This window comes from Pogona vitticeps, chromosome 13 (genome assembly GCF_051106095.1).
Source record: "Pogona vitticeps strain Pit_001003342236 chromosome 13, PviZW2.1, whole genome shotgun sequence".
NCBI classification, from domain to species: Eukaryota; Metazoa; Chordata; class Lepidosauria; order Squamata; family Agamidae; genus Pogona; species Pogona vitticeps.
This window is the reverse complement of record NC_135795.1, coordinates 13,493,648-13,517,271: the sequence shown is the minus strand read 5'-3', so window position 1 is coordinate 13,517,271 and position 23,624 is coordinate 13,493,648. Positions and strand designations below refer to the sequence as shown.

The following is a 23,624-nucleotide window of genomic DNA, read 5'->3' as shown; positions in this document are numbered from 1 at the left end:
CCCATCGGGCGTGACTTTTGGTTAGAAATCACATCTGTGCAACCACTAGCTGCATTAGCACTGTCTGGGACTTTCTAGGTAGGCAAAACCCTGAAAATTGAGAGGAACATTCACACTCCAAGCAACTCTCTAACTCTGGCTTAGGAAACATCCAGGCTCTTAGCTTTCAGATCCCAGAAGCCCCACTTAGTGGGAAAGGATTTTGGGAATTGTAGTCCAAACACCTGGCAGGGGAAAGGTTTTCGAGTCCAGCTCGGGTTATCCCAGTTTTAATAACGCCTTCGTTATGAAGGCTGTGAGCCCATAACGCAGGGCCATGTGCCACAGACCTCAGGAGGGTTTACTCTACATGCACAGAATTCCACTGTGAGGGGGGCACATTCATTACCAATACAAAAATAGGACATTTATGACTTAGCCATGGGTCTGAGACAGAGTAGACCTACTGGATTGTATACACTTGTATACACAACGGTTGGTTTGCCATTCAAGCAGTTGATCTGATGACTCTCTTTGGAGTAACAATTAGATTTAGCCGTATATATCTTTGAAGAACGGCACAAGATTATTTGGAAAACAACAAAACTATCGTTATGAAGGGATTTCAACTTCTGCAGAAGTTTTTGCTGAAATATGGGCAAAATTTATATTTGTGCCAGACAATATAATGTTTATTCGCCTCCGCTCTGTTTTTCAGGCTTAAGGATAACAGAAAAGTTGTTGCAGGTTAATTAGATAGCTGCATCTTATTTGTTTTAAAAATAAAAGGCCTTGTGGCCTCTTACAGATGAACACATTTATTCTGGCACAAGAAAAGCTGTTTTTCCCCCTACTGCAAGCACTTTGGAAATTATTTATTTTAAGCATTTCTATACAGCTTCTTGTCTAAGCAGCACTCCCATGATGTTTACACATCAAAACATTAATATACTGTATAATAACAGCATCATCATAAAATGATAAAAGCCATGCAGGAATCACTTGTGGAAAACACCTTGACTGATCATTACAACTGAAACATGTTGGGCCAATGAAGCACAATCATGCATGCCAACTCAAAAGTAAGTCTTATTCATTTTGGCAGGGCTCCCTTACATTAAGTTAGATGTATTTTGAATTTTCCACTAGGGAAATGCATCAGAAACTTCCTGATCAAACCAAAATCTCAACCATGTTTACACAAGCCTTCCCCAACACAGTGCCCTCTGGGTGTGGCAGACTACAGATCTCATCATCCCCAGCCAACAGAACCTTCAACAGATCTGAAGGACATTTTTCTGGAGAGAGTCAGTTTACATTGATTCACTGCCAGTTCTCCGGGAATTTTTGTTTCAACAGGTTTTTTTTTTTCAGTTTTGGTTCCCCCTGCCCCACCCCGCCCCCACAATCCTATCTGGAAATGCTGAAGACTGGATTCAGGATCTCCAGCTTGGAAGGGTCATGCTCAGCCTATCCCACTCTTCTCCCAGCATAACCTCTGAACATGAGCAGATTGCCTCTCTCTCACTTGCAGGCAGATGCATTTAGGGAGAGGAAGAGCCTGGAGGGTTAGTGGAGAGAAGAGCCAACGCGTACCAGAGGCAAAAGAAAAGCACTTGTTCCTTCCCACACCTACAAAAATACTGATTTACTGAACAGCGATGCAACCCACCCGTCCCAATTCTACCCTCTAGAAAACAGTTTCATGTTCTTCTTAATCGCAGTCAGTACTCACAATTCCAGCTCTCTCAAACACTGAAGACATCTAGGGAGATCTGTCCCAGAAACTAGGGTGGAGGCAGGAAATTAGCATGCTGCTTCAGCCTGGCTAAATGCCTTTTGCCAGACCGAGCATGCGTACACTTTGTCTTTCTGAATTCTCTCTTTCTCTCTCTCTCTCACGTGTGCACACACACACACAGACATATACACTCTCGCACGCAGCAAAACATAAATCTGCCGTATGGAGTCAGATCATGAGTCCAGGGATGGAGAACTACAAGTCCCAGGACCAAAGCCAGCCCAGCTGGGATGCTTCTGTGAGCTTCTAGGGGTCCCCCAGGTAGCCACGAGGCTTTCTGCATGAGGCCATCTCTGGTGGTGGTTTCCCATCTCTGGTACAGTTCTCCCCCTCATTTCTTGAGAGAGAAACACCTCTGTATGGCTTAGGCATTGGCCCCAAGGGCTTAAACTAGAACAGATCAGTATTTGGGTCCCGTCCGTTTGTCTTCAGCCCAGACCGCCCCTGGAACACAATCCTGCCTCAGCTTCTCTGCAATGGAATCTGGCCCTCTGGCTGGAAGAGATCCCTCACTTTTGATCTAGCGCGTGATTATCAACCTACTGTTTGGTGGTTCTTCTCCTCTTGAGGTGTAAAGATTTGAGAGGGCTTTATTTGGACTACAACAACCAGAATTGCCCAGGCAGCATAGTTGTAACTTGGGCATGGTAGTCACCAAAACCCGAGACAGCAACCTCCTTTTCTCCACGCAACCTTTTGCAAGATCTACCTGGAAGTTTTAGGGATCAAGCGCAGAGCCTTCTGCCTGCCCTCCCCTCCTCCCCAGACCTGGAAACAAATGGCAGGAGTTCTCAGCAACTCCAGGACTCTCTCTTTAAACAGCCTTTCAAGCGGAAGAGTGAGGAAAGGTCGCCAGGGGCAGCCCTACCTTCTGGCAACATGAGGCCGTTGCCTCGGGAGGCGGATGCTGCATGGCGCACGCACAGGGTTGGGCACTGTCCCGTTGCCAGTGCTGAATGGAAGGGACATCTCGTTTTTCTCCTTGGTAGGAAAACTTTTTGGGTCTGGTCTGCCGCAGTTATCACCACCACCCTTGGCTGAAGATTCTCAAGACTGGGGCTGAGAGAGAACAGGGTCCATGGAATCCTATTCATTTTGGTAGGGCTTTCAGGTGTGCACCCTTTGGTCATAACTGGATGCCACCTAGCCCTTGGCACCCTGGGTGTCAAAATCCTTCCTGCTCCATTTGCAGAGCGGTCGAGTCTCCTGTTCACTCTCCCTAATGAAGCCACCAGCCGCCCAGAAGCAGCCTTGTTAGTCTTGTTAAGCCAACTGTTCCTACAAGAAGAACTGTAGAAACTGTGGGCAATCCTGAATGCCCACTTGTGGATGATGTGCTTTGCTGAGAAGGAAAGAAACTTTCCTCAAACACATCTGCAGCCCATTTCAAAGACCCGAAGCAGCAAAACAGACAGAAATAAGCCACTGAAGAAGCATAAGACCATCCCTTGTGCGTCACAAGGAATGAGTTTATGTTATATTCTATTCTATTCTATTCTATTCTATTCTATTCTATTCTATTCTATTCTATTCTATTCTATTCTATTCTATTCTATTCTATTCTATTAATCTGAGGACAGCAGAGCTGGAAGGGAACCTATGGATCATCAAGTCCAGCCTCTTAGGGGGCTCGGTGGGGAGTCAAACTCCCTGCCTCTGGCTCCACAGACAGATACCTAAATCACTGAGCTACCCATGGACTACAGCTTCCATCATCAGCCTTAGCTGACATGGCTAATGGTGAAGGAGGGTGGAAGCGACAGCCGAGCATCTGGAGTGCCACCACTGTTCTGCATGAATACACAACTTGCTTGTGTGCTCCCAATCAGCCACTTCTAAGCCCCCCTAATTCCCTGCTCCCCCTTTTCAGATTCCATTCCCACCCGTTCCTTTTCAGGACCTACCTCTATATATGCCATCTTCAGCAGACTTTGTACGAGTTCCTGGCGTGTTCCGACCATGTCGTCCCTCCTTTTCGCCCTCCACGATCAGCACAGAAGCGGCCTGCTTGTTCCCCGAGGTTGATTGTCCCTTCTTTTGTCCCATTCTCTCCCTCTCTCTCCCTCTCTATCTCACATGCACACTTAAACCCCCTTGCTCATATAACTCATGTGCATGTATGCACATTCACACACTCTCACACTTTTCTGCACATGGCCGCACTCCCACACATTCTCTCTCTCTCTCTCTCTTACACGCTTGTGCACACACTCTTCTGGGCTCTCAGACACTCACATTCAGGCATCAGCTGTTTGGTGTCCCTTCCTGTTCGCTTCTCCAGATTTCTTCTCACACTTGAATTTAGACTCATGGTTTTTTTCTCCTCATATTCATTGCCTGCCATGCCAGACTCGCAGCTTTCTTCTCTGGGAAGGAGAGGCTTCTCCCCCTTAGCCTGTCACTCACTGGCATGCTTTATTTATATATATTTGCTCTTCTCTTCTTTCTTGTGTTTGGCAAGTGACAAATTTCCCCAGCTTAGTTATGCAGGAGCTGGCTATCAGCATCTTGTGCATTTTTAGTGACTTGGGTTCTTTTCTCTCAGTGCATTTTTGCTTAATTCTTTTTTCATTAATAATAATCAATTAAAAACCCCAGTGATGTAATCTGGAGGAAGCATCTCCTGGAAGCGGAAGCATCCATCTGTCTGTCAGCAGATGGAGAAGTTGCCAAATAGCAACACGTAGGAGAGTCCCTGCATAAAAGCCAGTGCGAGGAATTTTTTTTTAAAAGGGAATTATCAACAACCACACAGGTGGAAAAACTGGCTCTTGCAGAAAATGTTCATCATAATACAGCTGACTGAGAGTGATCAGGGCATGAGGTCTATAGAAAGGCAAGCAAACACTGAAGGAAGGGCTCCCTCAAGAGAAACACTCACACAGGGACACCAATCAAAGATCTAAAAACCAGACACATAAATTCCAAAATGAAAAACCTCAAAAATAGTCAGAAATATATCATTCGAATGGAAGACATGCAAAACGTAAGAGCTAAGGAACAGATGTCAATGTGCACACATATAAGGCAGCAGGTAATAAAAATCAGCCCAGCAAGATGAAGACATCGTATAGAAAGAGAGCAAACAAGTGGTCCAAGGGAACAATTTGAATTGCAAAATAAAATAACTGTGAAGGTGGCCCCAGATAGAGGAAGATACCGGGGCACCCAGTTTATGAGCTGACCCTGGCTGCTAAGAGTGGGGTTCGCAGCCTGGGAGTACACCTGGACCCGACGCTCGCCATGGAAACCTAGGTGGCGTCGGTAGTTCGCACCGCCTTTTTCCACCTTTGGCGGATTGCCCGGCTGCGACCTTACCTAGACATGGGGGCGCTCACTACCTTAGTACTTGCGCTCGTAATTTCTAGATTAGACTACTGTAACGCGCTCTACGTGGGGCTTCCTTTGAAGCTGATGCGGAAACTTCAAGTGGTGCAGAATGCGGTGGCCAAACTCCTTACTGGAGTGAGAAAACACCAACATATTTCTCCTGTTCTGGCCATGCTGCACTGGCTGCCCATCCGTTTCCGCATTGAATTCAAAGTTCTAATGCTTTCCTATAAGGCCCTAAATGGTTTAGGACCTCGATACTTGGCGAAGCGCCTACTCCCACCAAGATCTACTCGGATCACCCACACGAGTCAGGAGGTGAGGCTAAGGAGCCTGACGCCGAGGGAGGCCCGGAGGGAAAAGACTCGAAGCCGGGCCTTCTCAGCGGTGGCTCCTCGCCTTTGGAACAACCTTCCTCCAGAGATTCGCGAGGCCCCTATGCTTGGGTACTTTCAAATGCCAGCTGAAAACATGAATGTACATCAAGGCCTTCCCTCCTGTCAACTACTGATTTCTTTTGCTTTGCTATTTATTATTTATTTATCCCTGCACTATTTGTTATTGTTGTATGCTAATATTTGTATGTTTTTTAATTGTTTTGATATTCTGTAAGTCGCCCAGAGTGGTAGAATATACCAGATGGGCGGGATATAAATCGAATAAATAAATAAATAAATAAATAAATAAATAAATAAATAAATAAATAAATAAACAAACAAACAAACAAATAAATAAATAAATAAATAAATAAATAAATAAATAAATAAATATGATCTGTATGGACGCTACATGTTTCTCAGCCTTGGGTCCCCAGATGTGCTTGGACTACAACTCCCAGAAATCCTGGCTAGCACAGCTAGTGGTGAAGGCTTCTGGGAATTTTAAACCAAGAACATGGAACCACTGACATAAGGAAAGGGGCAGTCCTAGTAACTCAGTCTTAAACTATGAGGCGTTTATTAAGTAAGAAACATTGCTTGGATGAGTTGCTTCTTTGGACCACAACTTTGGACTACCACTTTGGGAACATGTTTGGACTAAAAGATTTTCCTAATCATTGCTCCAGCCCATCATCTCCTGGTTGGAGAAGGAATTCTGATAGTTGTAGGCTAAACCAGTCAAACACAAAACGAACATTTTGACCAATTCCAGAAAGTTCACTTTCAAGTAGCATGCATGGATGCAGCAGTCTGATGGCAGAAGCTTCCGCAGCCTACCTTAGGTCCACAAAATGCTATTCTCTGTGGGCAGATGATCAATACAAAGAAAATATAATGAGTTGTGGGGCAGAAGGCTGTCACAACAACAGTGGGGCAAAAGGCCATTAAATCCAAGAGGTGTAGTCTGTGACATTTCCACACAACCCCCAAGTATATTCACAGTGCAATGCCTGTATTTGGTGACTGCACCATCTTCCGCCTTTGCTGTGCTAAATTTATTGAAAAAAGATTTATAGGGAAGTATGAAAGGAAAGGGACGTGGTGGCGCTGTGGGCTAAACCGCAGAAGCCTGTGCTGCAGGGTCAGAAGACCAAGCAGTCGTAAGATCGAATCCACACGACGGAGTGAGTGCCCGTCACTTGTCCCAGCTCCCGCCAACCTAGCGGTTCGAAAGCATGCAAATGCAAGTAGATAAATAGGGACCACCTCGGTGGGAAGGTAACAGCGTTCCGTGTTTACGTCGCACTGGCCATGTGACCACGGAAGATTGTCTTCGGACAAAACGCTGGCTCTATGGCTTGGATACGGGGATGAGCACCGCCCCCTAGAGTCGAACACGATTGGACAAAAATTGTCAAGGGGAACCTTTACCTTAACCTATGAAAGGAAAGATCATCTAAATCCAAGATAAAATAGACTGCACTAAAGATAAGAACTTTTTAAGAGCGAAGCAGCCTACTCCACCTTCTCCCATCTGGATGTGCCCAAGGTTTGTTTTCCACAGCTGCTACTTTCTACTTGCTTCACCTTGCATACATGCTAGATTAGTGGGAATGGCAGTAAATTTAAATTACAAACTAGAAGGACTCACTTAGCTATGTTTCCCTAACAGTCAAGGGCATGAAAAACTCCTTGTGGACTAGAATATGGTGATTTAGATTTGACGATGAAGTAAATGATTCCGGCCCTAAACAGCAGCTGACTAACCTTTAGAGGACAAAATGTAGAATCTTCCAGTAGCCCAGTGCTCTTCAGCCCTCCCTTTGTAGTACAGTGGGGTCTTGACTTGAGAACTTAATCCGTATTGGAAGGTGGTTCTCAAGTCAAAATGTTCTCAAGTCAAATCTGCATTTCCCATAGGAATGCATTGAAAACCATTTGATCTGTATCTGCTCTTTTCCGTCCATAGAAACTAATGGGAAGCTGCTATTCCGCCTTCGACCACTAGAGGGGGATATTTTGTTTCTTTTTTTCTTAGGTCAAGAAAGGTTCAGGGAAGGCAGGGAAAAGACAGTCCAGGCAGTACCAGGCGGTCTGAAGACTGTCTCCCAATCCACTCTCTAAACGCTGGGAGGAGTGAGGAAGCAGACAGGCACCCTTTTCACTGGCCAACAGTTAACTGAAAGTTCAAATTTTGCACTTTCCCTGCCTCCCACGTGGTTTTTTCAGTTCTTAACTCAAATCTAAGTACTTAAGTCAAGTCAATATTTTCCTATGAGAGTGGTTCTTAAGTCAAAATGTTCTTAACTCAAGCCGTTCTTAAGTCAAGACCCCACTGTAACATGAGGCAATAAAGCAAAGATACAGAGTTGTAGGTTTTTTTAAGACATGCAGCTGGACACAAAATGTGTAGCTGGAAAGGGATACAGATCATCTCAGAAGAAACTGGGTGACTTCCAACTGCACAATTTTTAAAAAGGCCCTGCAAAATGTATATACCTGTTCAAAAATATGTGTGCTTTATATCTAATATTTTATCAATTGTAATGGATAAATTGCATTTGCACTAAATCGTTTTAGTGATATGTAGCGTAAGGGCTGTGTTACATACAGCACTGATGTTACCTGTCTGTCATGGGTTTGGAGGGAAAGTTCCATCCTATGGGGAGTGGAAGGCGGGACATCAGGAGGAGGGGCTGTACTGTATAAATATGTGATGCGTGTGTGGTGAGAAAGGAGACACTGAGAGACACTGGGATGTGACGAAGCAGCAGCTGGGAAGAAGAAGCTGTTGTGGGAGTCTGTGTGTCAGACAGGGTACTTCTGTGTGTCAGAGTACCAACCTGATAGGTTCAGGTGTCTGTTGGTTAGCCAGAACTGATAGGTTCAGGGTCTGTGCTTTAAGTTAAGGGTTCTGTGTGAACCAAACTGTATGCTTGTATGAGTGAGAATAAGCCACGTTACTTTATCCTATTCACCTGATTGTTTATTTTTCCCTGTGTGTATTTAAATAAACCTTATTCTTTTTATTGTTTAAAAATCCATCCCTGGTCTGTGTGACTTCTTAAAGGGAATGGTTGGTGGCAGCTTAGTGTAACTGTGTGGCAGATCCCAGTAGGTCTGGGTTTGTCACATTGATTGGTGTCCAGCGTGTGGGATACGACTGGTCCAGTTGTCCAGTGGTCCAGCAAAACCTTGGCAAGTGTGCCCAGAGCAAGGGGGGTCTAGTCAGGGACAGTCTGAGGCGCGTAGGTAATCTTCTAGGTGTACCTCACGGGGAGGTGCGCTAGTAGAAGAACGTGCCAACTGGGGAGACTTAGATTAAGGTGCTCTGAGGCAGCCTAGTTTTGGCGGGAAAAAGCTGAGGCAAAACTGCGTAGTAACAGTGAGCTAGCGTGCCAGCTGAGAGGCCCAGCAGAGGGGGGTAGGCTCTGACTCGATACTGTTGCAAGTTAGTGCTGAAGAACAGCAGCCTAGGAAGGCTGGTTCTGAGGCAAGAAGGAAAAAAGTGGTCGTTTTATTTTGAGGCTTGACTTTTAAAGCAGCCTGTTCTGAGGGGGGATTATGCCCTTGACTCGAAGCCAGATGGCAGAAATGAGTGAAGTGAAAGACCCCCAGATTGACCAAGGTTCTGAGGATGAATTTGGCTCAGTGCAAGGTGACAGCACAGGAGAGCAGAACCCAGAACTTAGAAAAATGCTCATAGCCCAACAGCATGAACTGAGGATGAGGGAAATAGAAAGGGAAGAGAAACAAAGGCAATGGGAAAAAGAAGAAAGATTAGAGAGAGAGAGAATGGAGAGGGAAGAAAGAATGGAGAGAGAGAAAATGGCGTTTGAATTAAGAAAATTGGAACTGATGAACCAGAACAATAATAACAATAGGGATTCTGAGGGAGGCCAACTGTCTAAAGCTGACCTGAAGAAATTCCCTGTGTACCACAAGGGAGATTGTCCTGAGGTGTTCTTTTCCCTAGTGGAAAGAGCGTTTGTGGACTTCTCAGTGAGGGAAACTGAGAAGATGACCATCATGCGGTCTTTAATCAGTGGTAGCCTGGCTGAGGTTTATGCCGAGATGCCTGAGGAACTGATGAAAGATTTTGCAGAGTTTAAAAAACTGGTGTTTGCCAGACATGGGATAAATGCGGAGCAGCTGAGACAAAGATTCAGGTCCCTCACCAAGAAGCCAGAGCAGACTTTTACCCAAGTGGGGGCCCAATTGGTGAGGCTGCTCGAGAAATGGCTATCGCAGGAAGGGACAGAGACCTATGAGCAGCTTAAAGATTTGATAGCGCTGGAACAGTTCTATTCAGTCCTGCATGGGGAATTGAAATTCCAGGTGAGGGAAAGGAAACCTAAATCTGTGGCAGCAGCCGCAGAGATCGCAGATTTTATTTCCCAAATAAGAAAGCCCTTGGGTGAGGGGAAATCTGTAGGTAAACCCAAAGAAACCTACAGCAAGTACTCTCAGGGACCAGGGAAAAGCCAGCAAGGGGGAGGGGCCCATGGTGAAGGGAAGCCCTCAGACATGAAACTAAGACCTCAGATTTTGGAGGGAAAACCAAAACAAGATGAGAGAGAATCAAAATACACCAGAAAATGTTATTTCTGTCAGGGAAAGGGTCATCTAATCTCAGAGTGTGAGAAATTAAAGCAGCTAAAAGGAATGGTGCCTCAGAATTCTAGTGGGACCAAGCCAAAAGCTGTGTTCTGTGTCCAGAAAGAGCAAGACTCAGTGTCACTGAGGGAGCCTGTTGCCATGGCTACTCAGTCTGGAACAGCTACCTCTGCTGAGCAGGCTGAGGAAAATGGTCCTCTGGTGGAGGTAAAGCGCTGCTTGCTGGTGAAAACAGATTCTCAGTTGTTTGAGACAGCAGGGGTGGACGTAGGAATACTTGACCGTCAGTATAGGGGGCTGCGGGACACTTGTTCCCAGGTAACCCTGTGCCATCCGGATATTATTCCTAGGGAGTTTATAATCCCAAATGAGAGCATGAAGGTGGCAGGGATTGAGGGGCAGGTAATCTCTCTGCCAGTAGCAGAGGTACCTGTCCACTTTCAAGGCTGGAGGGGAGTTTGGCGGCTAGCGATTTCATCGACTCTGCCAGCAGCCGTGCTCGTGGGAAATGACCTGGCTGAACATGTGAAACGGGTGCTAGTGATTACACGTTCACAAGCCACCACGGGGACAGTTCAGGGGGGTAATGATGAGCCAGAGACGGAGGCAGAGGGGAGTTCAGAAGCTGTGGTGGAAACCTTAACCACAGACAGCAGATTTGGACAGGAGCAAAAGGCAGACGCCACTCTCCAAAAGTGTTTTGAACAGGTGACTGACGCCCAGCTAACACCTGAAACCCCAGTGAGATTTCTGGAGGAAAAGGGGATTTTATATAGAGAGACCCTGAGGAATATCTCAAAAGGGGGAGATGGGATCAGAAGTCAGCTGGTGGTACCTGAAAAGTATCGCCCCATGATCTTACAAAGGGGTCACTCTGACATGTCTGCTGCACACTTAGGGGTGAAAGGGCCCCTTGATTTGATCAAGCAAGATTGGGAGCAGATCACCCAGGATGACCCACAAGACGTTGTGACATACATAGACACCTTGATGAATGACCTAAGGAAAAATCTAGAGCTGGCAGCAGAAAACCTGCAAGCTCAGAAGGTCAGACAGAAAACATGGTATGACCACAAAGCTAGAGAGAGGCACTTTGACCCAGGGGAGGAAGTGCTTTGGCTTAGGCCCTCCAGGGAGAATAAACTGCAGCTCAAATGGGCAGGACCATATAGGGTCATTTCCAAGATGTCAGACCTGAACTACCTTATAGAGCAGGAGGAGAACCAAGCAAGGAGGGTGGTTCATGTGAATGCCCTAAAACCCTACTACCGAGGGGAACAGAGGGTTTTATTCGCGATAAAAACAGCTGAGAGTGAGGAAGCTGAATTACCCTTCTGGGAGGGTAGAGGGGAAGTAAAATATAACCCAGAGGAGGTAAAGATCAGTCCTGCACTCACCCAAGACCAGCAGCAAGAACTAAAAATGCTGCTTAGTAAATATCAACAGGTGTTTTCCAACAAGCCGGGGATAGTGAAGGGAGTGATGCATCGGATCCACACAGGGGATGCACCCCCGCAGGCAGTATCCCCATACCGAGTAACGGGACCCTATAGGGACAAGGTGCGAAAGGAGCTGGACGAGATGCTTAGGGAGAACATAATCGTCCCCTCTTCTAGTCCTTGGTCCTCTCCGATAGTCCTTGTGGACAAGCCTGATGGGAGCATTAGGTTTTGTGTTGATTACAGGAAATTAAACCGTGTAACCACTCCTGATGCCTACCCAATGCCCAGGCTAGACAACCTGATTGAAACCATAGGGGGTTGTCGGTTCATCTCATCATTGGACCTGGTAAAGGGATATTGGCAATTAAGAATTGATCCCAGGGATCAAGAAAAGACTGCCTTTTGCAGCCCTTTTGGTCTCTATGAGTTTCGAGTCCTGAGCTTTGGTCTCAGAAATGCACCAGCCACATTCCAAAGGCTGATGGACCAGACCTTGGCAGGGCTCAGTGACTTTACAGTGGCCTACACTGACGACATAGGGATCTTCAGTAATACCTGGGAAGATCACCTGAGACACCTGGAGTTAGTGCTGCAGAGGTTAAGTGCAGCAGGGCTAACAGTAAAGGCCAGCAAGTGTCAGCTGGGTAGCCCAGAAATAAAATACTTGGGTCACATGGTAGGGGGAGGAGTGATAAAACCCCTGGAGGCCAAAATAGAAGCTGTTCGTGATTGGCCTAGACCCCACACCAAGAAAAAAGTCAAATCATTTCTTGGGTTGGTGGGCTACTACAGAAAGTTCATCCCGAGGTTTAGCGAGATTGCGGCTCCGCTGACCGATCTGACGAGGAAGAAGGCTGATGACCGCATCCCGTGGACCAGCGACTGTGAGGCGGCGTTCCAGAGGTTGAAGGAGGCGTTAATCAACTATCCTGTCCTGCGTGCTCCAGACTTCGACCGGGAGTTCATCATCTACACCGATGCGTCTAACAGCGGGGTAGGAGCAGTTTTGTGCCAGGAGGATGAGAATGGTGACCAGCATCCAGTGTCCTACCTGAGTAGGAAACTTCAAAAAGGTGAGAGACATTTGGCAACCGTGGAGAAGGAGTGTTTGGCCATAGTCTACGCGATCCAGAAGGCCAAGCCTTACATCTGGGGAAGACATTTTATTCTGTGTACTGACCATTCACCATTGCAATGGTTAAAGACAATGAAAACCCACAATAGCAAACTTATGAGGTGGGCTTTAAACCTACAGGACTATGACTTTGAAGTGAAGGTGGTCAGAGGGTCAGTGAACTGTGTTGCTGACGCCTTATCAAGAAGACCTGAAGAATGAAGACGGCGAAAGAACATGGACTATGTGTATATAATGATGACAAAAAGTTAAATGTACCTGTTTTTGAATTTGGTTTGTATGAATAAAGGTAAATTGATGTAATGTATATGGTAAATGTTTAAATGCCTATTTGCTATGGTTTAACTTAGAATGTAAGTATGAGTAAGTATAATATGGTATGTATAACTGTTGTTGTGTATTTTATACAGGTTGTTTTTTGGTGAAAAGCACGTTAGCTTTCCCCCCACAAAACAACTTATAAAGAGGGGAGGTGTTACATACAGCACTGATGTTACCTGTCTGTCATGGGTTTGGAGGGAAAGTTCCATCCTATGGGGAGTGGAAGGCGGGACATCAGGAGGAGGGGCTGTACTGTATAAATATGTGATGCGTGTGTGGTGAGAAAGGAGACACTGAGAGACACTGGGATGTGACGAAGCAGCAGCTGGGAAGAAGAAGCTGTTGTGGGAGTCTGTGTGTCAGACAGGGTACTTCTGTGTGTCAGAGTACCAACCTGATAGGTTCAGGTGTCTGTTGGTTAGCCAGAACTGATAGGTTCAGGGTCTGTGCTTTAAGTTAAGGGTTCTGTGTGAACCAAACTGTATGCTTGTATGAGTGAGAATAAGCCACGTTACTTTATCCTATTCACCTGATTGTTTATTTTTCCCTGTGTGTATTTAAATAAACCTTATTCTTTTTATTGTTTAAAAATCCATCCCTGGTCTGTGTGACTTCTTAAAGGGAATGGTTGGTGGCAGCTTAGTGTAACTGTGTGGCAGATCCCAGTAGGTCTGGGTTTGTCACAGGCTGTAGCCTGGAAAAGGTGCTTCTTAGAAGTAGAGGTCCCGGCTTCTCTGGCCAGTGTGGTGGTGATGGGAGCTGCAGCTCATCTTGTGGGATTCATTCCAGGTAATTTCAACTGCAAAACTATTTTCACATTAGAGCTGAGCAAGGACGGGTGGTGGCAATTATTCACCCTGTTTTGGGGAGACAACAACCTGGAAGGAGGATACAGTTCTTTTTGCTATATAGTCTTAAAAGTCGGAGACTCCAATTAATGTCACCTATCATCTGCCTGCCTGCCTGTCCATTGCATTTATAGACTCTCATCTACTTACTCAGGGTGGCTTACAACAGTTAAAACACTCCAGAAATGAAAACAGACAAAAAAATAAAAATAAAGAAATTAAACATGATAGGCCAATCATAGGGGGAAGATATTCTTAAAGCCCTTCTTAAAGAGCATAGTTTTAACATGTGTCATGAAGGACAGGAGGGAGAGCAAATGCTTTCCAGCACATCACAGCCATCACTGTGTAAGGAGGAAGAAACGGCTACAGAGAATCCAATGTCTTCCAAGGAAGACTCAACATTCCTTAGAGATAAGCTGCTCTGCGCATGGGTAACTAACTGCTTTGCTGAAATGTGAGAAATTCTAATCAACAAGGATATATTCCTCAGGGATCAATCAACTGCTGCATACTTTTGTTCTCTTTTTAAGAACTGTATAAAAACTTGAACCCTGTTGATCTCGGGGTCTCCACCCTGCTGGGCACCCAAGGGCGCACTTGTTTTACCTGAATAAACCTGTTGCCCTTTCCTCCAAGAATCTGTCCACTTATTATTATTATTGCTTGAGACTTGGCTTAATAGAATTAGCTAAGACACGGAGCTCCGGGAGTAACAACTGAAAAGGCCCAGTTCTTGGTGGCCATTTTCCGGGCCTTCCTCATCAAAAGAACAAACCCATGTTTGGTCCCCTTGATTCCCAGATGGTAGCTCATAAAGACTGGACTAGCTCCACGGTCAGGATGACAGGGCCAGGATCCTTTTGCCTTCCAGATGTTTTTGGCTGCAGTCCCCATGATCTCTTACCATTAGCCATGGTAGCTGAGATTCTGGAGTTCAAAACATGTGTCTGGTTTCAAAGGACAGCCTGCTTATGCCTGCTTGTCGGAGTGGGACCAGGGGCCCTTCCCAGCTAGTATGGTGTCTGTTGATTGTCGGCAGGTCTTCAGGGTTTTACAAGAAATGGGTGGAACTCTGAATGGGAGAGGGAATGAAACAGAGCAGGGACAAAACTCCTAGATTGATTTAGACTACAATACCCATCTGCCTTAATGGCTGGTCTTGCTGACTGAAACTGATGAGAGCTGTATGTATTCCCAAATCATCAACTTTGTGAATCTCTGGACGTGAGCCTCCTGAAAGAAGACATGTATTGCTATTAAAATGTGAACCTGGCTGCTGGCTGGTTCACCTTTTAAAGGACTGCTCTGCACTGCAGACCTTTTGTTCCAGGTCCAACTTGCTTGGTCTACCAATGAGCTATGAGTTCCACTCCAGACCTGAAGAGCATTATCCCAGACGTCCTGAGCTTTTATGAATATCCTCACCTGCTCTGCTCACTACTCTTCTCCCTTCAGAATCATCTCCTTTTAGTTACCAACCCGGTGGCCACATGTCCCACTTTAGGATAGACAGTTCTCTGCTTGAAGGCATCCTCTGCTTGAAAGGCTATCCAATCCAAGTTGAATTTGAATACTGAGGAGGACCAGGAGGGACACCTGAGAGCCCTGGAAGTTTCCCATTAACACGTTAGCACCGGGATGGCAGAGTGACTCTAGCAGGCACCGAGGTCCTCTGACTTTCCCTACAATGGTAGAGATGTCTTGCCTTTATTTTCCGAAACGACTCCCACCACCACCACCACCACCATTTTGCATCTGTTCATAGTCATTCGCCTATGCAAACCTGCATCTTTTCTTGCCCTCTTTTTTTGCTGGTGCATTTCCTTTCTTTGGGTGACATCTAAGGGGTCACTCGGTTCTGTGTGCTCCATCTCTTGGATCCTGGATTGACAGACACAAAGACACATATTCGGCTCGCTCCCTGTTCTTTCATGAAGTCATCGTCTAAAGCAACAACATAGGCCCCTGCCCTCACCTTCCAAGATAGATCTTGCTTGTTATCAGACCCCTCACAACACTCTAACTTGGCCATACCTACAAAAAACAATTTTCCCTCTTTTTTTAGTAACACAGTAAAATAAATATCTAAATGTGGTCTTTAACCCCCAGGTGCCTATGCCTCTGCGTTGCTTTTATGAGCCACGCTTACTCATCCTCTCTTCTTCTTCTTCTTTTGCCCCCCCCCTTCAGTTCCTTCTTACAGCGCCATTAACTGATGACTCTCTCACTGGGGGACACGTTCCAATTGTTCATTATTTGCATGTAAAAATGCAGCATTTGCTTGAGCGGTGAGCTGTTAGCGTTGGCCGCAAGTGGCTCACTGCTTCCCCTGGCTTCAGACAAAATAATATCTCTGAAGGGAAACCATATTGGGAGGCGATAAAAGGCCTTTTGTCGCCTCCCAACATGGTTTCCATTTTGGGATATTATTTTGCCCAAGGCAATGGGAAACAGTGATTCATCAATGCTCTGAGGCAAGTATCTTTCTGTGGACTAACTCGCATTTAAAATTCATTTTACAGGGGACACAGTGAATGATTGACTCTTTCCCTCAGGCTGAATGTAAACGATGTCATTGTAGGAACACTCTTATGAATTCCACACATAAAACAAATCTATCACCACCTCTTGGATTTAATCGGATGCCTGCGTACATGCGTGTGTCTATCAGTGCCTGTAGGTAAAACCTAGAAATTTTGAATACAGCTTCCACTCTCTATAGCTAGTTCTTAGGTTGTCTAAGGCCAGGGGAGTGTTAAAACATTATACAGTACTATGATTTTTAGGCTACAATTTCAAACTGTAGAAATGGGAAATTAAGGAATGCAATAGGTTTTCTGTGTTAAAGAGAATGGGACAGAATGTTTGCAGAGTTTTGAATTTTCGGTCAAATTCCTTTAGCTATGTAGCAAAAGTGCAGGGATTCACAGAGCAGAATAGCTTCAAGTCCTCCAAAGTAGTCCACCCCCTTTCTAATTACCTGTCCCTTACAGCAGTGGTCCCCAACCTTGGGCCTCCAGATGTTCTTGGACTACAGCTCCCAGGAGCCTTCACCATCACCTCTGCTGGCCAGGATTTCTGGAAATTTATTTATTTATTTATTTTATTTATTTAATTTATATGCCGCCCACTCTACCCAAAGGTCCCTGGGCGGCTCACAACAATTAAAATACAATGCAATAAAATAAAATGATTAAAATACAGTTAAAATACAATTAAAATACAATTAAAAATACAATTAAAATTGCCATCATTAAGACCCACAGTTAATGTTATTTCAATTAAAAGCCTTCTGGAACAGGAAGGTTTTGACCTGGCGTCGAAATATCATCAGTGTCGGCGCCAGGCGAATTTCAGTTGGGAGGGCGTTCCATAGTCCAAGAACATCTGGAGGCCCAAGGTTGGAGACCACTGCCTTACAGTCTCAATAACTCACTCTGAGACATTAGTAGGAGAAAAAATAAGATGTTTCATTACCTACAATTGAACAGATCAAACAGCAAATGGACAAACATGGCTGCTTTCAACAACCCACCTCAACAGACTCTAGAGATGGGGGAAAAACTACAGAGCAGAGAGGCGGGGATCTCTTTGAATTCAGGGACAGGGAAGGAATTGATTGACAAATCACTCCAGCCTAGAAAGCTCCCTGCCAGTCAAACCTACTAAAGGGAGCATACAAAGTGGCAAAAACTCAAAGGGATGGTGGCCACCATTCCCCCCCACCCATATGCCCCTTGGAATGGGCATGGTGAGGAGATAGGATGGCAATTGCCACTCCATTTAGTTGTGAGAGAGTTTCATTGAGTTTCTCTGTTGCTAGAACTCATGTGCAACATCTCCTAAATAATCAAAATGGTGCCTCGTGGCCTTTAAACAGAACCACAAAATGGCAGAAGTCCCTTTTCTCCCTCTAGAGACTGCTTGTATATGTTTAAGAAAGCAAAGGCAAGATAAGCAGGGGTTTATCTTTAATTGGTTGTTTGTGCTGTAGCCCTGAGGCTGAGATCAGAGTGAGGGCAAGAGACCAGGAGTACTGGTGGGACTGGGGCAGCTCAGTCTGGGGAGGGGGAGCAAATAAAGGGAAATACAAGTTTGTGCTCAAACCAACTCCTCCACAAGTCCTTCACCAGCAGGTGTCTGAATTAGTTCTAAAATCTAAACCCTTGGCATTTGACTTGGCCTGAAAGGAAAATGGGCCGCTTGAAAGGAAAACCTGTCCCTAAAATAGAACAGCTCACCTGCTGTTGAAAGCCTTCTTCTCTTCCAAAAGGAAAAACAATACACTGCTCTTTTGTTTTGATGCAGAAAAAGAATACCTCTCACCTTTGAGACCATAGAGAAGTCAAATGTTGCCTTCAGTGAGATCCAAGAATACACGCACATTCTTACAACCCTGTTTGTTTGTTTGTTTGTTTGTTTGTTTGTTTGTTTGTTTGTTTGTTTGTTTGATTGATTGATTGATTGATTGATTGATTGATTGATTGATTGATTGATTGATTGATTGATTGATACCCCGCCTATCTGGTCTACAGTAATTTTAGTTACTGACAGTGTCAAGGGTTGGGATAATTTAAGAATCTGACAAGGCAGACACAACACTGGCCATCTGTAGTACCTGGTTATTGCATGCCACCCCACATCTGCCATCTAAGGCAGGTTGCTCCCGTTGTCCAACAGTCAGTCTGGTCCCTTGCCCAGTTACAATGAAATCTTCTGCCATCTAGTGACGGAACCCTACAATGACACTATCCATGTGTTAGTATGTTATGTGCCATCAAGCTGGAATAGAGCTTTCAATGTAAGTGAAATACTGTAACTAAGGAATGGTTGTACCTGTTCCACCTCACCTCAGTGAGTTTCCATCACCAAGTGGGGATTAGGACCTCGGTCGCCCAAGTCCTAGTCCATCACTCTATCCACAACAGCACACTGGGTACCAGTATTGCCAGTGCTGTACATCATAGTTGGAAGAAGTTTAGGAGAGACAGTACATTAACCATTCTAATTTTTTAATGTAGAAGGGTGAGGTTTGTTCACACTCACTGTAGGGTGAGAGGCAAAAATAAACGACTCAGTGGTTTAGGTCTCTGGCTGCAGAGCCAGAGGTTAGAAGTTCAATCCCACTGCTCCTTGTGTGAACACAGTCAGCCTGCGCAGCCTCGGGCAAGCTGCGCAGTCCCAGGGCACCCCCAGAAGAAGGAAATGGCAAACTACCTCTGTGTATTTTTTACCTGGAAACCCCTGGAAAGGATTGCCAGAAGTCACAATTGCCTTGACGGCGCATGACTATTGTTATTATTACACACGGTGAGAAGCAGATTTCACACAGGTTCATTATCGCCCCAAAACCTGATCTATCCTGATTTTGTGCTACAAATTCAAATAAATGTATTGATGATACTTGAAACACATTTTTAAAAAGTCACATATTGGCAGCTGCATCCTTGCAGATGGAGAATACCTCCCACGTTTTCATACATGCATGAATGTCTTTGAGTGATTAATATGTATGGCTGGCTTCTTGACAGAGCCCTGAATTACAAAACCATCTGTCAGGCACTAAGAGTTATCTCCAAGGCATTCCCCAGGATATCCAACAGGTAGGCATCATGCTAGCAAGATACTTCTGACTCTTACTAATGGATGCAGCAGGCTTGTTAGTTTTGTCAGACGATTTTTTAAAATGGTGGGTTTCTAGAATTGTAAAGGAACTACAGTATCTTCTAAAGGACAAAACAAAGAGAAGCGACCAAGATGCGTTAGACAGCAGCTAGACAACTCTTGCAAAAGAATCTGAATGATTCATTTCCTGTGCAACAGTTGATCTAATGTTTAGTTTATCCAGGAACTGGAATATCTTAGTCCCACACCAGCAAGAGCTAAACAGCTGAACAGAAAGGCAGGACAGAATGCTACCTGCAAAGATGGTAACACTGGAAGGTGGGGGGAAAGGGGTAGAAAATACTGATATCAAAACAAACAGGATCTTTCGCATGACAATCCCCACATTCAAATGGATATTTGACGTCCAGTCCTATTTAAATCCAATAGAGAGGAATGCTACCTAGGAATCAGAGAATCAGAGCCTGGTAGAGCTTGAAGGCGAATCAAGGATCATCAGGGCCAGCCTTCGGCCAGTGCAGGAAATCCACACACCTTAAGGCAACCCTGGGAGGTGGTAATTTAACCACTGCTTAAAAATCTACAGTAGAGCAAGGCAAGGGTTTGGGTTGGGTCTCTCCCACAGTTTGATTTACGTACCTATTGCATGGTGTTGTCTTTGTTTTATAGCTGACTGTTCAAAACCATTTCAAGCCTTTCCCTTCTCTCCTTAAAGCAGTCTCTTATCTGACTCTCAGAACTGTGTCAGATAGCTTTACCATTTGGAGGGCAAGAAGTATTAATTCCAGATTAAAGGAGCTCTTGACTCTTTCGCAGAACCTTGTTTGGCAAGTCGCATTCCTTCTAAGAGAATAAAAAGTTTTAAAAGCTGAACAAGGAGAGTTCATTTCCTGCAATATGGTCTTGGGGGGCTTCTGCAAGACTAACTCTGTCACATTGATCTCTGAGGGACCAAATTGTCTTCATTAGGTTAAACATTCACTTAATTTGAATCAGTTAACATTGATGTTTAGAGCCTTGTCCTCTTCCTTTCTGAAGATAGAACTGACCGGCATGATGCAACAGACAAATTCCTTATCAAGCTTATCAAGTTTAACCTTCAACCCTACACTGGGTATTAAATAGTTCCTCTAAATGGACCACAAATCCCATAATCCTGACTGAGCATCTGGAAACTGAACTCCAAAAATTGGGAGGAGTTTTTGTTCTTGCTCCAATCAGAAATTCAAAACCTGAAATCCAGTAGTACTGTTAAGTCACAACTAGAATAAAACCACTGAATCAATGGAACTCACCAATCCCCCACTGATTCGATGCACCTAGTTGCAATTTAGTACTAGATTTCAAGCATTAAGTAAAACACATTTTGCTTCAAAGTGCATCTACTCCAATTACTCCCCTATAAATAGGGGAGGATTGCTATCATTCATAAAAGCCACAGATGCATATCTCTTTCTTCTTATCTGTGTGGGAACAAATAACACAGCCAGGAGGAGTTTACGAAGAAATCACATCATCCTGAACCACATCTATCATTGACAGTCAAGCCCTCAGGTACAATTGCATCTCCTGGGACCTACAAGATAGAGACTGTAAACTCAGGGACCTACAAAATAAATTTCTCAGACTACAGTAACCATCCAGTATGGTTAAGGAACAAATTAACTGGGCAGAATTAATGTTCAGAAGCAACCTATTGCAAGACAAACCCAGAAGAGGAAATATCCAAACACCGCTACTTGTCACTTTCAGTCCACAATTGAGATTACTCAAACGCATCACAGATTATCTCCAAACCATCCTTGAGAAGAATATTTCATTTTCTCAGGCCTCCCCAATCTCAAGCAACTATTGACACATAATGGACTACACAATCCTGATACAGAGGATTGGCCATTTATTTATTTATTTATTTATTTATTTATTTATTTATTTATTTATTTATTTATTTATTTATTTATTTATTTATTTATTTATTTATTTCACCCCGCCCATCTAGACACAAGTCCACTTAGATCTACCCAAATCACTTGTTCTAGCCAGGAAGGGAGGCTGAGGGGCCTAACGCTGAGGGAGGCCCAGAGAGAAAGAACAAGAAACCAGGCCTTCTCGGCAGTGGCCCCTTGCCTTTGGAACAGTCTGCCCCAAGATATCTGTCTGGCTCCCTTGCTGGGTGTGTTTTTTTAATATTTTATTTTTAACAAAGGGTGACAAAAAGGAAAAGGGGGATTGAGGTTAAGGGGGAAAAGGAGAAACAATGACATATTAACATCCATTCTATACATATTGCCATGTCAAAATTCCAAATTGCTCTTTTTACTATTTTCTACCTTCCAAATTTAAGCTCTCATTTCAATGTATGCTCTTTATACGATGTCTGTTGACTCAATCCATTTGTAGAATAAGTCCCATCTTTCAGTTGCCTTTTGTAAAGGACAGTCCTTCATAACTTCTGATAAAATGTCCATTTCCGCTGTTTCCCTTATCTTCTCTATAAGATCTTCTTGTTTCGGTACCACTGGACTTTTCCAGTTTTTGGCATAAAGAATTCTAGCTGCAGTGATTATGTATATAACTATATACTTCTTTTCCTTATCTATGTTATCAGGTATCATACTCAATAAAAACAGTTCTGGGGTTAGTGGAACCTTACAAAGCAATATTTGTTGCAGCACAGCATATACTCTTTTCCAATACTGTTTCACTACTCTATATGACCACCACATATGATAATAGCTTCTCACGTGTGCTTCACATTTCCAACACACATTTGATACATCTGTATACATCTTCGACAATTTTTCTGGAGTCATATGCCACCTGTAAAACATCTTGTATATATTCTCCTTAAAATTAACCGATCTTGTAAGCTTTATATTATTTTGCCATATTTTCAACACTTGCTGGGTGTTTTTAAGAGCCTACTTATGACCTGGCTCTTTAGGCAGGCTTTCCCTCCTATCATCACTTGATATTTTTATTTTTCCCCCATCTTGAATGATATTACTATTGTTGCTTTTTATTTTATTATACTATTTTTATCCTATTTTTGTTAGCCGCCCAGACTAGACTTGTGTCTAGATGGGTGGGGTATGAATTAAATGAATGAATGAATGAATGAATGAATGAATGAAAAGATGGGCATGTTCCATGAAAGCTTACATTAAAATATAGCAGTCTTTAAGGTACCACGCCATTCTTTCTTTGTTCAAAGGTAAAGATAGATGAAGGCGTATGCACGAAAAGAGGAACAGACAGACCACTTCTAATGGGACCTAATAATAATATTCAAAAAGTGTAGGAATTAAAGCACATGGCAAATCACATGATCTCCAGTGTCTAGACATGAATGCCAGTAGTATGGGAAACAAACAAGAAGAACTAGAAATCTGGGGGTAAATATCACTTGATAAGGATAAGTGGAACTTGGTGGGATTACGCCTATGAATCAAATACAGCAATTGAAGGATATAAATTGTTGAAAAAGAACAGAAAGAATAGAAAGGGAGGTGGAGTAGCACTATATGTCAAAAACATATATTCTTGCACAGAAATATAAGCAGATGAGCTTGGATAAGGGGTTTCAAGGAATGCATATTAGATTTGTGGATGACACTAAATTGGGTGAAACAGCTAATACTCTGCAAGACAGAAAAATTAAAAGAATATCTTAAGAGGCTCAAACACTGGTTTAAAAACAACAGAATTAAATTTAATAGGGAGAAGTGCAAAGTTTTACATCTTTTTGATGGGGGGGGGATACCAAATGCACAGTTACAAGAAGTGGGAGGCCTGGCTCAGTAATACTACAAGCGAGAAGGATCTTGGAATTGTAGATCACAAGCCGAATATGAGCCAACAGTGCAATGTGGGTGTAAAAAAGGCCAATGCTATTTTAGGCTGCATTAGCAGAAGTATGGGCTTGAAATCCTGGGAAGCACCAGTTTCCCTCGGTTTGGCAGTGGTTAGGTCTCATTTCAAGTACTGTTTCGGAGACTGCATTTGAAGAAGGATGCCAGCAAACTGGAAAAGGTTCAGGGGCTGACAGCAAGGATGATCAGGGGGAGAAAAGACTGAAATTACTGGGCATGTTTAGCTTGTGGGGGGGGGAGACTGAAGGGAAATAGCACTTTTCACATCCTT

At 44.1% G+C, this 23,624-nt stretch overlaps 1 protein-coding gene across 8 annotated transcripts in view; it reads right to left on the bottom strand.

Annotated features, from left to right (window-relative positions):
• SYT17 (synaptotagmin 17) overlaps positions 1 to 4,322 on the bottom strand; it is a 108,830-nt gene extending 104,508 nt beyond the window's left edge. For 4 of the 8 annotated variants that reach the window (XM_078381247.1, XM_078381246.1, XM_078381253.1 and 1 more), the window contains exon 1: positions 3,685 to 3,963. In XM_078381247.1, the coding sequence (XP_078237373.1) occupies positions 3,685 to 3,826 (142 nt within the window). In that variant the 5' untranslated portion in view covers positions 3,827 to 3,963. Of the gene's footprint in view, positions 1 to 1,714; positions 1,874 to 3,684 lie in introns of those variants that run through there. The other 4 variants (XM_078381249.1, XM_078381254.1, XM_078381248.1 and 1 more) reach the window with 3 other exon arrangements.
• Positions 4,323 to 23,624: the final 19,302 nt, after the last annotated feature.